This window comes from Mobula birostris, chromosome 2 (genome assembly GCF_030028105.1).
Source record: "Mobula birostris isolate sMobBir1 chromosome 2, sMobBir1.hap1, whole genome shotgun sequence".
NCBI lineage: Eukaryota > Metazoa > Chordata > Chondrichthyes > Myliobatiformes > Myliobatidae > Mobula > Mobula birostris.
In genome coordinates this window covers 70,007,610-70,022,699 of record NC_092371.1, presented here as the reverse complement: position 1 = coordinate 70,022,699, position 15,090 = coordinate 70,007,610, and the positions used below count along the sequence as shown (strand labels likewise).

The 15,090-nt window shown below is 40.0% G+C and overlaps 1 protein-coding gene across 4 annotated transcripts in view; it reads right to left on the bottom strand.

The window, feature by feature from the left end:
• Nucleotides 1-15,090, bottom strand: part of LOC140187362 (protein phosphatase EYA1-like) — a 282,288-nt gene that overhangs the window by 49,167 nt on the left and 218,031 nt on the right. For all 4 annotated transcript variants that reach the window (XM_072242619.1, XM_072242648.1, XM_072242639.1 and 1 more), the window contains exon 11: nt 2,182-2,271. In XM_072242619.1, the coding sequence (XP_072098720.1) occupies nt 2,182-2,271 (90 nt within the window). The remainder of the gene's footprint in view (nt 1-2,181; nt 2,272-15,090) is intronic.

Sequence of the window (15,090 nt, the reverse complement as noted above, 5' to 3'; positions counted from 1 at the left end):
TAGAATGGTTAAGCAGTGCGTTGTCCTTTGCAGGTTGAGTTCAAGAGCCATGAGGTAAAACTCTGGTTGGACCACACGTGGAGTATTGTGTTCAGTTCTGGTCACCTCATTATAAGAAGGATGTGGAAGGTTTAGAGAGAGTGCAGAGGAGATTTACAAGGATGCTGCCTGGATTAGAGAGAATGTCTTATGAGGAAAGGTTGATCAAGCTAGGACTTTGGAGCAAAGGAGTCTGAGAGGAGACTTGATAGGGGTGTACAAAATGATAAAAGGCATAGCCAGAGACTTTTTCCCAGGGTGGAAATGGCAATTACACAGGGGCAAATTTTTAAGGTGATTGGAGGAAAGTACATTGGGAGTACATTGGGAGTAGGTTTTCCACACAGAGAGTGGTAAGTGCATGGAACACACTGCCGAGGGTTGTGGTAGAGGCAGATACATTGAAGAGACTCTTGGATAGGCAAAATGGATGGCTATGTGAGAGGGAAGGGTTAGATTGATCTTGGAGTAGGTTAACAGGTCTGCACAATATCGTCATCCAAAGGGTCTGCCTTGTGTTGTATTGTTCTATGATGTTCTACTTAGAACGATCAATCTTGCGTTGGTGGTATGCAAAACAGGCTGCATCACATTGGTTTTCCTCTTCTTTATGCTAAAAACTGAATTCACTATTGGATAGGTATAAATCAGTTGCCAATACTTGTTCAATACTACCATCTAGGAACGATTTCTACTGAAATACTCTTCACACCATAGCTGAATAACCTTAAGATAGTCTACTCTGGCTTACACATTCTGTATGGTCACTAATATATTGTAGTGGAGGATTTCTCCGAGATGGAAGCGATGTCTCAAGGAGAAAGACACCTGGAGGATTTCTTGTTGATGAGCTGAATGAGTGCCATTTTAAAATGCCTGATAGTCATCGATACATTCGTCTCAATTATAACACTGCTTGTTTATGAACATACAAAAATAACTTTGTTTATCCAAAACTTTTTACTTACCGAAATGCCCAAAGGTGCTTCTCCGGACTGTTATCAAATAAAAATGTATGCTAAGCCACATAAAGGGGCATTAGTGTCCTGACTAAACTTAATCACACAGGAAGACACACAACGAGTAGCAGCAGGAGTAGGCTACCTGGCTTTTCAAACCTGCACACACAACTCCTATTTGATATGAACGTGGTGGATCTGCCCACGGCCTCACTTCCACATAGCTCACCATTGCCTGATTTTTCAACAATGTATCTAGCAATTTATCTGCCCCCTCTTTGAGAATCTTCACTGCTTGAGCCTCCAGAACCCTCTGGTTAGAGAATCCTGGAGATTCACCACTCTGTGAGGAAACTCCCTTGAGTACCTCAGTTATAAATGATTGCCCTCTTATCTTGCAACAGCATCCTTTTGTTCAAGTTCCCCCAACTCGCAGAAACATTTCAATGTCTACTTGGTCACGCCCTTCAGCATTTTATATGTTCCATTGAGATCACCCATTTTTCTCTAAAATCGAAAGAAGACAGATGCAACTTTTTATAAGTTTGCTGTAGTAAGACAAGCCTCTCATTTCAGAAACTAGTTCAAGCGATTCTCTTTTGGACCGCTTCCAGCGCTGATGCATCTTTTCTTAGATAAGTGGACCAAAACTATACACAGTATTCCAGGTGGTGTCTCACCAACATGCTCCAGAATTGTAACAATAGTTCTCTATTTTAAAATTCCAAGCCCCCAGCAATAAAGGCCAATATGTCCTGTGCCTTAATTACGTGCTGCACCTGCATGCTGACTTTTTTCTCTTTCATACACAAGAACACCTGGATCCAACTATACTCAACTCATTTACAACCTCTTTCCATTTAGATAATACTCTGCCTTTTGAAGTGCATGACCTCACAATTCCCCACAATGAACTCCATCAGCTAACTTTTTGCCCATTCACTCAACTTATCTATATTCTGTTGTGGAGTCCAACTTCCTTCATTGCCATATGTCCTCCCACCTATTTTTGAAAGATGCAATGTGTAAGTCCTTAAGTGAGGAATCGAAGCAGAGAGGATTAGATTGGGAATCCTAAATCTTAGAGCTGTCTCTAGACAATTGCTAAAGTGGGTCATTTCAAAACCATAAAATAGTATTCTGTGATGCCTGTGCTTTGTTTAGATAAAAATCTCTTTCTTACCTCTAAATCATTGAAGAATAGGTGTGAATCAGCCAAATTAAAAATCATCTCCTCCATTCGCAATCCAAGGGACACTGCTGTGGGTGTATCCTGTCAAAAAGTAGAGATTCAAGCTTCAATTTGAAGATCTACTAATGACTTTTGGAGAGTTGATGAATATGTCCTATTTACTTGAATCTTGAAAAATAATTTATTTAAATAATTTTCTCATTATCATAATATCATACCAAGAAAATAAGTCTCAGGGTACTATATGGTGATATACATTATACATACATTGATAGTAAATGAACTTTGAACTTTATAAAGACATAAGATCAATTAGTTAACCGATTGATCAGTGTAGACATTACACAAACACAGATTACGTGTAAGATCTGAGACAAGAAGAATACTCCAGTTGAGTAATGTTTCCTGCACAAACCAGCTTGTATCTGCATAAAGTTGACAAGATGATAGGCTGGCTGTCACTGATGGCCGATCAATGAATCTGCAGACAACAGTTAACAGGCTGTAATGGTACATCAGTGAATTGTGGACTTCCCACTGCAATGTGGGAAGCACACTGGAGGTCAGAATCTAATCTGCCTGTCATCCTGGTCTGTGCCTGGATTTGTCAATGAGTCTAGTTGCTGTTCCACAATTTGCTGAGCAAATACATCAACCACACTTTGTGTCTGGCTCCTAAACGTGACAGCTGTATATTCAGCATAGCCTCATTCATATGAATGAGATTGCTGACCATATTAGAAAAGTATAGCTCACTAAATTTATTGTCAATGTTTATTACCCAGTAAATTTAAGTACTAAGTTAAATAACAGCAATTTAATATGATTTTACAAAAATTATTATTTTTAAATTTAAGAATAATTAAGTGTTGTGTTCAATTATTTATATGTATCTCTGATCGTCACAGATATTTGGAAGTCATGAGAAGGCTTTCTGGTAGTTTGCACTGTCAGCCTGCTATCAGGGTGGTAAACAGCTGTCTGTATTGCCTGAGGCCCACTCCTCCTCCTGAAACAACCCCAGGGATGAGGACATGAAGTCATTGAGAGATCCAAAAGTGTATTCCAATTACAGGACTTGTGTAGGCATGGCTGTAATTCAAGGAAAGAGTTCAGCCCAATGGGATTGTTCTTTTCCAAAAATAAACTTTATTCATAATAAAAAATATATACAAAAGAATAAAACAGTGCCAAATGTTTTATATCTTTAGTGTCATAGGGTCAATGAATTCAGTAGTGTTAACACTTCTATTTAAACCATTGCATCATTGCCACTTATGTGGTCCCTGGGGTGATACACCATTTCAATGTTTGAGGGACTTCTCTACTTCGTTCAGCCTCTCCATGGCAGCAGTGGAAGGAATCTAGCCTGTGGTTCTTCCTCACAATGTCTTTGCTTTGGCTGCACCAAGCTTCAGTGCCTCCTTCAGCTTGTACTCTTGGGATGTGCCAGTTGGCAGCATACCCTTATGGACATTTCGTGTTCCAGGAGACCCGAAAGTTTCAAGTAGACCGAGGACGGTCTTTCACTGAGATGATAATTTTCCAGTAGCAGTTGTTGTTTGCCTTGGTGTGTGACCCCCAGGGAACAATAGGATCCAAGGAGAACAGAAATATTACCCTCACAAGTTTTGGGCATAATAAAAAGCTCAGTCAATTGAGCACATTGAAAATGTGGATTACTGATGTAATGTTGGAAGCACATAGAGCAAGTTGTACACAATTTGTCCGCCTTTGTTGTGTGTGCTTTTTCATTGATTCTATTGTGTTTCCTTGTATTTGTATTTACTGTGAATGCCCACAAGATAATGAATAATGAATCAAGATAATGTATTTTGATAATAAGTTTACTTTGAAGTTTAAAGTTTGAACTTTGGAACATCACAATGCTACAAACAGTGGTGTGATAGAAACAGATGATTGGCTGAAAGATATTGGTTGAAGAACAAATATTGCCCAGAACACCATGGAGAACACACTACAATGGGAGTAGCATGGGATTCCTTCAAACCATTGTCCATGTAGCACTCCTTCACTGCTGCACTGAAGGATAAGGGCTTAAACCTGAGTCTATACCTTATGCTGTACACTTAGGAATAAACGAGTGAAATACTGACATGTAGCAATGCTTACCTAATAAGTGTTGGCAAGGTTTTACAGATATACATATATATCGTGATTTTGAGTTGAATTTTTATTTCTGTATTTCATGGAAGACAAAATGGTTACCCCTGGTGACTATTTTTCAGTCAACACCTTGAAAACTATCTATCTAACCATTATTGCACTGACCTTTCTGGGAACTTGTTCTTCAAAAAATTGGCTACTTCTCCTATAATAGAGATTATCCTTTAAAACATTTAATTCACTGTAAAGTACTTTGGGCTATCTTGACAGGGACATGAAAAAGGCCTTTATAAATACAAGGTCTTCTCTCTTTCCATTACCCACTCACTGGAACCGAATGTGGAATATTCTTAGTATATGATTGACTTGTCATAACCCAGTAGTCCTATCAAAGTGTCAAACACAAGAATGAGGTATCACTGGAATAGAAGGTAAACTGGGAAAGCCTACCAGTAACCGTGTTCTTCAGCTTATTCCAACTGTGTGTGTGAAGGTATATTCACATGCTTTATAGTTGGTATCTAATTCAGAGCAGTACTGTCAACATGGTTGAATTCTGTAATACTAGAGCTTTCACCAACACACACCACCAGGTTCTCCTTAGCTGTGTGTAAATTGACTGCTATGTTGTCTATATTACAACAGAATTTCATTGGTGGTGAGGAGACGTTGTGAAATCGGGAGGCGGCAGAGTAATGTAGAGTTGAACAGCTACCTTGCTGCACCAGAGTCCTCAGTTCAAACCTCGTCTTCCAGTTCTGTCTATGTAGAGCTTGCGTGTTCTCTCTTTGACATGCTTGGGTGTGCTTTAGATTTCCTCCCACTTTAAGATGTCCCTAGTGTGTAGTTGAGAGGGAATTGAGAATGTGAGAATTGATGGGAATAAACTGGGATTACTGTAGGTATGGCCTTAGTGGTCACAGACTAAATGGGCCAAAGGGCCTATTCTACACATTAATATTGGTACCTGGTTTATTATTGTCACATGCACCGACATACAGAGTAAAGCTAGTCTTGCAGCACACACAAAATGCTGAAGAAACTCAGCAGGTCAGGTTTGATGATCCCGATGAAGGGTCTTGGCCGGGAATGTTGACTGGTTATTCCCCTCCCTAGATGCTACCTGACCTGCTGAGTTTTTCTAGCATTTTGAATGTGTTACCCTGGTGTTCTAGCCTCTGCAGAATCTCTTGTGTTTAAGCTTGTTATGGATACTGTTTGTACAGATCAAATTATTACACAATGCATTGAGCAAGAATAAGATAAAACAATAACAATACAGAGTAAAGTGTAAAAGCTACTAAAATGCTGTGCAGGTAAACAATGGTCATAATGAGTAGATTATAAAGTCAGAAGTCCATTTTATTGGACAAAAGTTCCATTCAAGAGTCTGATAACAGTGGGATAGAAGCCACCCTTTAGCCTTTTGGTGTGTACATCCAGGCTTTTGTATCTTCTACTCAATGGGAGTGGGGAGAAGAGAGAATGCCAGGGAGGGTGAGGTCTTTGATTATGCAGGCTGCTTAAATGAGGCAGTGAAAGGCATAGACAGAGTCCAAAGATGATACATAAAAGCAACCACATAAATGTCCATCTTTCCCTCTTTTTAACAAAATTACTATCTTAAGATATCTTTCTGGCTTTTCATCTTCACTCTCAGCACCCAATTCCAACAAGAGTTCTAAACCTCATCATTGTGAAATGAATGATTTGCCTGTGGAGCTGCTACTAGTGTATTTAACACTGATGTCCTCATGTCCAGTCATTACTGTGGTTAGATGAGCACGATGCATATCATTGGAGTGTTGACCATAGATCTTAGGACGACTGTATAAGTGTTCAATTGTCGGCTTAGCTCTGTCTCTGTGACTGTTGTATTTTAAATGCTCGAAAAGAAGGACGGTTGCATTTTTGTAATGGGTAGAAAAAGATGTTTGAATTTCTCCATCTTTCATTTCATTATTTTCATTCTCACATATAATAATTGCCAATTAGAGAATTTCCCCTTGAAATTTGATTTTTTTATGTCAGTTTGACCTCAGCACTCAAAAGGATGTCAACTAGGAGCAGTTTATGCCGGATTTGAATGCTCCTGTGCCGTTGATGCCTTAGAGGTTGGTATCAGATTCTCTCGATGTAGCATAGAATCAACATTAAAATGTGACCCCTGCGAGACCCTTATAACATAACAGAAACCCCTTCTTGTAGTTACTAAATGATAGAAAACACATTTAGGATGTAAATTAACTTCACCTATCAAAGGACTCTGACATGACAGGGCACCAGTGCTTGGGGACAGGGATGGTGGATCATGTTTACCCTGATTTAGAGCAGCCCATTTTAACTCAGCATTGCAAGTTAGTGAAGCACTAAAGACAGGGGAAAACTAGTTTCAGCTTAAATTGCTTTTCATAATTATGTGTAATTCATCTTTTGATTTCATCCTTACTTTCCAAAGTTATTGTGTGTTATATGTACTACAGTACTTTACACCCTAGTCCGGAGAAACATTGTCTCGTTTGACATATACATGCATATAGTTAAACGATAAATGGCCTGAATTGATTTTTATCTATAGAATTAAAATTAAATCTAATTTCACAAAGCCCTGATTTTTGTGTAAAATAGGAAGGTGCAGATCAATATTTTCTACAGATACTTGTTTGATTAATTGGGAACATTCTAACTCTGTTGAATGTTCTCTTGTCCCTAAGACTGAGGGCAATGGGCTTAAATCTCATTCAGCAGCTTGGAGTACCAGAATTGGACTGCAGTAATGAGAAGGTGCTGTCACGTCAGCCGTGCTTTCCTCTGATAGGGCGTTAACCCAGAATCTACAGTACCTATCCCCATTAATGGCAAAAAATGGTCCCATGGTGTTCCTTTGAAGGCAAGCAGACGAAATACTCTCTGTCTGCTGATTAGCATTTATCAATCAATCAGTCTTGACTGAAATGGAATAGCAGGTGCCAGGTGAACTTCAGCTATGGGCTGTGTCAGCTTCGAATATGCTCCAGTGGTCTGATCCAGAGAGGTAAATTTCCAGGTCTAAAATATAAAGAACCTTTTGCTGTAAAATTCAAGGGAAATAAACTTCATTCTTTGCAACCTGAAAGAGATGATGCTTTGGTGTATAAAACAGTGGGAGACCTAAAATATATGTATGATATCATCAGACAACTTAGTAGATGTATTAAATTATGAGAGCTGTAAAATATAAACACTAAGTGCATTGTATATGGATGTAAGTATATCTTTAAAAATGTATGCCACGTTGTTTAACATTGATGTACAATCAGTGGCCACTTTATAAGGTACACCTATACAGCCGTTCATTAATAGAAGTATCTAATCAGTCAATCATGTGACAGCAATGCAATGAATAAAAGCATGCAGACAAGGTCAAGAGGTTCTGTTGTCATTCAGACCAAATATTAGAATGGGGAGGAAATGTTAGCCAAGTGGCTTTGACAGTGGAATAGTTGTTGGTGGTTCGAGAATCTCAGAAGCTGCTGTTCTCCTGTGACTCTCACGCACAACAATCTCTAGAGTTTAGGGAGAATGCCGCGAAAATAAAAGAAAAGGCATCCAGTGAGCGGCAGGTCTGTGAGCAAAAATGCCTTGTTAATGAGAGAGGTCAGAGGAGAATGGCCAGTCTGGTTCAAGCTGACAGGAAGGCGACAGTAACTCAAATAACCAAATGTTACAACAGTGGTATGCAGAAGAGAATCCCTGAATGCACAACACCTCAAACCTTGAGGTAGATGGGCTACAACAGCAGAAGACCATGAACATGCACTCAGAGGCTACTTTATTAGGTGCAGGAGGTATCTAATAAAGTGGCCACAGAGTGCATTTTTCTTAGAAAGAAGCTCAGTTCCGATCTAAGGGATAACAAATTAAGGAAATTGGTATAATTATTTGAAGGAAGTTAGGGAAAATCTATCTCTGCCCAGAAGATTCACAAATCACTACCCAAAGTTTGGAGATACAGTATAAAATACACTCTCATATTATCTACATGAAAGAAAGTAAATAGATCAACACAAAATCTATATTTTATCAGCTGGTGCTTCTTGCAACTTGCACACACAGAAGGCACAGCGTCATGTTATAGAAAATTGCAATATGGCCTGTTTCTATAAATGCATCTCCACTACTCCCCCACCCCCCCACACCACCTTGTAAAGTGGGGGTCACAAGTATCAGGTCACCAAATTTACAGGAGCTAACAATTGATTACAAATGATTCCTGAGGCGTAAATCTGGCTTTAAATTGTGATTTCAGGTTTATTTGCACCTTTCTCCAATAATTTCATCTTCTACATAAATATAAGTGTCAGTTTGGCTCAGTGGAAGCATTTGGCCTCTGAGCTAAAAAAGCTTTGGGTCCAAACTTCACTCCATAACTCGAGCACATAAATCTCTGCTACTATTTTAGTTAGTACTGAGGGAGTTGCTACATTGTCAGAAGTGAGATGGCTTAAATGTCTGTTCAGCTAGACACTTATGAAATCAAGACACATCTGTGAAGCAGAGCAGTGTGTTCTCCTGAAGGCCTGGCCAACATTCATCTCTCAATGAACATCAACTAAATAGATTAACTGAAAAATTATATGGCACAGCTATTACTTTAAAAAGTGCAGTGTGTTGTTGGAGGAAAATAATTTGTGCATGTAAGCTGTCATATGAACTCATGCTCTTCTTTTTTCATTCACAAATACAATATTAGCTATTAGCAAAAATCTAAACAACATTCAAAATAGAATGTGGTGTATGTTTCAAGTATAAGAGCAAACATTAATCTTAGAAGTAAATGTTTAAAAGGCTAGGAAAGGCTTTTAAAATTTATTTTATTATTTAGCATAGAGTGGGCCCTTCGCCATATACTTCCTGGAGATTCATCGGCACTTTGTTCTATTATCCCTTGACGTTGTTACCAAGAAAGAAAATGGATATCCTGACAGTGTTGTCTGACTCAGAATCCATTGCCTTCTGAAAATGTGTTCCTGACTTCCTCCATAATGTTCAAAGTTCGAAGTAAATTTATTATCGAAGTATGTACATCACTATATACTACCTTGAGGCTCATTGGTACTTACAGATTTTGCTTCTAAAGTTGTAATTCCAAGAAGTTCCCCTTCAGGTTCCCCTTAAATATTTCACCTTTCACTCTTAGCCCATGACCTCTGGTTCTAGTCTCACACAAGCTCAGTAGAATACCTCTGATGGGGTGAATTAAAATGGGGTTAATGGAGGCATGTGTAAACACATTATTCTTCTTTGTCTGTGTATATGGTGATGAAACTGTGGAACATGCCCGATAAGTCAGACTATACAAAGCAAAACCTGAATCAAACTGAACTGGCACGGATGTGATGGGCCAGAGGGCCTGTTTCTATGCAGTACATCTCAAGGACTCTAAAATGAAGCCAGGTTCTGATAGGAAGAACGAGGAATTACCTGAAGTTGGCAAATCTGATGTTCAACCCAGATCTGAGAAGACTAATTTAAAATTGTGCTTTGTTAATCTGTTTGAGGAAAGGCAGAATGCAGGTGGAGGGAACTGGGAATGTGTAAGGGGAGAAAGCAAAAGATCACCACATCATTGTCAAAAGAAATAGGTGTTTGAAACGTGGCCTCTAAGGACAGTTAGTTATATTGATGCCATTACTTTTAGCCGGAATAAACATGATTGGGATCATTCTCATTAATCAAGACCAGACACCACAATGCTGCTGAGATTAATTTAAGATCATAACCTGTATGTAATTTTCAGCATTTTTCTAGGGAAATCATCTGCTAGTATTGTATGACTTTCCACAATTCATTCACTTTATTGTTACTTAATGGCAATATGAAAGTTTCATTTGAATATACTGATGACTGAAACTTCACAGTCTGATATTATGCAGATTCTGTAGACAGTTTCCTGTAGCAAAATATGTAAATAGATTTTGTTCTGCACTCAGAGGAAGCTTTATTAGGTACAGGAGTGGGTCGAAGTGTGGTCTTCTGCTGCTGAAGCCCATCTGCTTCAAGTTTCAATGTGTTTTGCATTCAGAGAAGCTCTTCTGCACACCACTGTTGTAACGGGTGGTTATCTGAATTGCTGTTGTCTTCCTGTCAGCTTGAGCCAGTTTGGCCATTCTCCTCTGACCTCTCTCGTTAACAAGGCATTTTCACCCACAGAACTAATGCTCACTGGATGTTTTTTAAATTTTCTACAATATTCTCTGTAAACTCGAGGGACTGTTGTGTGTGAAATTCCCAGCAGTTTCTAAGATACTCGAGCCACCCCATCCGACACTAACAATCATTCCATGATCAAAGTCACTTAGACCACATTTCTGCTCTGTTCTGACGTTTGGTCTGAACAACAACTGAACCTCTTGTCTATGTCTGTATGCTTTTATGCACTGAGTTGCCATATGATTGGTTGATTAGATATTTGCGTTAATGAGCAGATGTATAGGTTTGATGCAATAAAGTGGGCACTGTGTATTTTACAGCAGACGATGAATAAATGAATAAAGGTGGTTGCTGTAAAATAGACTGCTGTAAGTATTGCTGTAATCCCAGCCCACTCCCAATTCACTGACCAGCAGAATGGTAGCAACAGATACAGGCTCAAATTTTATGGTTCCCGAAATGGTGCATTTTACAGTCCTTGCACAATATGCTCTTATACTTTCAGTTTAGAGGGATTACTGCATGAAATTCAGTAGTGCACAAGGCCCAAGATTTTGCACATCGCTCAATTGTCTTACACAAATTTTCTTCTGTGTTCATGGCAAGGAAGTCTGAGAGCTGGGCCAGTAAGTTAGAGAGCCACAAGGGCGGGAAAGGAAGGTCAGAGGACCGACTGTTAAAGAAAGGCTTGCTGAGAAATTTGGTTGCTGGCAGTTGGTGATGCGACGGAGGTGGGATGCTTGGGTTTACAACCATCAAGAGGGCAAGGGTGGATCTGGGAGCTCTGATTATTGGCTAACACAGGGTAGTGGGTGTCAATGGTCAGGAACGAGGTAACTATAGATTGGTGGTAGATATCAGTCAGGTGTAGTGACCATAGGCTGAATTTAATATCTGTCATCTGGGCTTGTTAGACAGAGTGAATGTCAATAGAATGCTGTTGTCTGTAAGGCCAATGCTAGTATTGGGGAGATGTTGCTTATCTGGAGGGGGTGGTCTGAATTTGGTCATGGAAACTGAGGCCAGGATTGATTTGGATGTGGAAGAATTCAGGAGATTGCAGGTTGTTTGGTGAAGGTCACACTTACCAGCAGTCTCTCTGTGGGCACCTAGAAGAGAAAGTGTGTGTGTGTGTGTGTGTGTGTGTGTGTGTGTGAGAGAGAGAGAGAGACTGTTTCTATTTGCAGATTCATTTGTTTGTGTCAGAGGTAGAGAGACACTATGTGTGTATGTGTGTACGTGAGAGAGAGGGAGAGGGAGAGGGAGAGTCTGTGAGTTTGTGTGTATATGGTGTGTGACAGAAGAAGCCTCTCTGTGTGTATAAATGTGTGATTGTGTGAGAGCGAGTCTCTGTAGGTGTGTGTGTGTGTGTGTGTGTGTGTGTGTGTGTGTGTGCACGCGCACATTGGAGGGTGGGGAGAGAAAGAGGGGAGAGAGAGAGGGAGAGGAAGAGAGAGAGGGAGATGGAGACTGAGAGAGAGAGAGAGCTGTGTGAATGTTAGTGCATATGTGCAAATGTGTACATATCCTTGTGTCTGCCAGAGAATATACTTTTGTGTGCAAGAGAGAGAGAGCCAGTACTTGAATCTGATACCAGAGTCAGAGTGGGTTAATATTTCAGAAATCTCAATTTCTGCAAGATAATTATTTTGGTTGGATCTTACCCATTTGTGAATGAAAATTCAAGAGGTGCCCTCCTGATACAAGTCATTGGATGCTCACAGGACAGGTCCAGGAGCTTCCTTGCATTACAAGGGGAAAACAGCCCGCAATTTTTTACCTCCCATGGAATTGCCCCACTTTTCATTTACATGTTACTTATGTAGGGATTGAATCACTGCGCAGGGTTATGCTGTTGAATCTCCAGGTGACATTCCAAAGAGAGGCAGTAATGCAAACTCAGCTGGTGTCTACTGTTCCCCATGACGAGGTGGCATAGGGTAAATTGATATTTGTTGGTGTTACATATCACGAGCTATGGAATACGCAACTCAGACATTGTCACAAAGCACATGAAGTGCAGTTCATAGACAGTTGTGTTTGAGTTGCTGCTCAGTCACAATAAAAATACACCCAGTAGCCACTTTATTAGGTACACACCTGTTCACCTGCTCATTCATGCAAATATCCAGTGTGATAGAACTCAATACATAAAAGCATGCAGACATGATCAAGAGGTTCAGTTGTCATTCAGACCAAACATCAGAATGGGGAAGAAACGTGATCTAAATGACTTTGACCGTGGAATAATTATTGGTGCTAGAAGGGGTGGATTGAGTATCTCGGAAACTGCTGATCTCCTGGGAATTCCACACACAACAGACTTGACAGAATGATGCAAAAAACGACAACAAAAAAAATCCAGTGAGTGACAGTTCTGTGGATGAAAACGCCTTTAGTGAGAGGGGAGAATGTCCAGACTGGTTCAAGCTGACAGGAAGGTGACAGCAACTCAAATAACTACATGTTACAACAGCGGTGTGCAGAAGAGCATCCCTGATTGCACAACACAGTGAACCTTAAAGTAGATAGGCTACAACAGCAGAAGACCACAGACATACACTTAGTGGCCACTTTATTGAGTACAGGAGGAACCTAATAAAGTGAACACTGAGTGTATTTTAATTTCTGATAAAGAGCATCATATTGAAAATAACCCCTCGCTTCCTCCTTCTAAAAAGGCTACCAGATCTGAAGTCCCATTTTATCATATTCAGCTTTTGCATCCTATTTAAACTACATTGTCTATCTAACAAGGTTAAAACAGTTTATCTAACAAGGTTAAAATAGTTAAGCATCTGCTTGTTGATATTGCGTGTAAATTTGGAAATCTTTATTATCTGAAAGTACAGTTTGGTTTTGAAGTCTTGCAACATAATTGCAGGATTGAACAGGTATGGCTGAGTATTTTTTTGTGTATGTGTAACTGCAGTCAAACAGAATGGCATGTCAACGTGATAAGCGTTTCCAAGTAATTAAACTATTGCTGTCAGCTTCTAGCTTGCTAGGAACAGGCTTTGTGTTCCAACTAGAAATGAGAGGATCTCGATTATTGCAAAGAGCCCTCAGCAATGCACTAATCCCTGCCTAACCTCTGGTTGACTCTCGCACAATTAAACCCAAATTGAATATAGGTCTAATTTTAATAAAGTCCACTCCCTTATGCTTAGTATACTATAGAAGCTATAGCCTACTATAACTTCTTCGAGCTTTTGCACCATATAGGATACAGTGCTCTCTTTAAACTTCATCTAGTTAGTTGTCTTTAAGATCTTAAAAATTAGTATTGATATGTTTAATGTTTTTAACTCATTCAAATTAATATGCTTTCAGAGAGTGTTGCTATCTTTGCTTCATTTTCTGGGAACTTTGCCAAAATTAACTCCCCGATGTCGTGATAAGCTACAGAAGATCAGATGTAGGTCACTCACCCCTCGACAATGTTCCGCCATTCATCTTGGCTAACCTACACCTCAGTTAGCTTAACCAGCCTAGGTTCCAAGAAAGAAAATGGCCACTCCTCAACCTGACAGTGCAGTCCACTCAGAATCCATTGCCTTCTGAAAATGAGTTCCCAATTTCCTCTACATTGTTCAAAGTTCTAAGTAAATTTATTATCAAAATATATATATATCACCATATACTACCTTGAGATTCCTTAGTACTTAATGATTTTGTTTCTACATAACTACTGACGTTCCCCCTTAGGTTACCGTTAAATATCTCATCTTTCACTCTTAACCCATGACCTCTAGTTCTAGCCTCACCCAACCTCAATGGAAAAAGCCTGCTTGCATTTACACTATCCATACCCCTCATGATTTTGTATACCTTTATCAAATCTCCCCTCATTCTCCTATACTCCAATAGATAAAGCCCTAACCTATTCAACCTTTACTAATGACTCAGGGCCTCAAGTCCCAGCAACATCCTTGTAAATTTTCTCCACACTCTGTCAAGCTTGTTAATATCCTTCCTACAGGGATTCTGCTGGCCGGTAGTGTAGTGGCATCAGCAATGGACTTTGAGATGAGTGGTTTGAATGGCCCCTTGCACACTTTCCATCCATGCTGGGTTGGACGGCGAACTGGCAAGTCAGCCTCGTAAAAAAGACAAAATGCAAAGAAAAATGGCCAGGGTGCCGCTGGATGCGCCACGGGGCATGGAGAGGAATAACACACAGGGATCCTACCCATCACTCATACACTAGGGACAATTCACATCCCCTGTTAACCCACTTACATGAAAAAGCCCCATACACCCAGCAGAAATATACACACATTATGTCAACCAAGCACTGTCTGCTGTTTCTGTTTTTATTTTAGTTTAGCAAGTACAGCATGGAGTCGGCCCATCCAGCCCTTCAAGCCATGATGCCGTTTAACCCCTAACCTAACCACGGGACTATTCACAATGACAAATTAATCTACTTGGTATGCCTTTGGACTGTGGGAGGAAACCAGACAACCTGGAGAAAACCTGTGTAGTCCACGGGAGGACGTACAGAGACAGCTTACAGAACAGCCCTGGAATTGAACTCTGAGCTCTGGAATGCCCTGCGCTGAAATAGTGCTGTGTCAC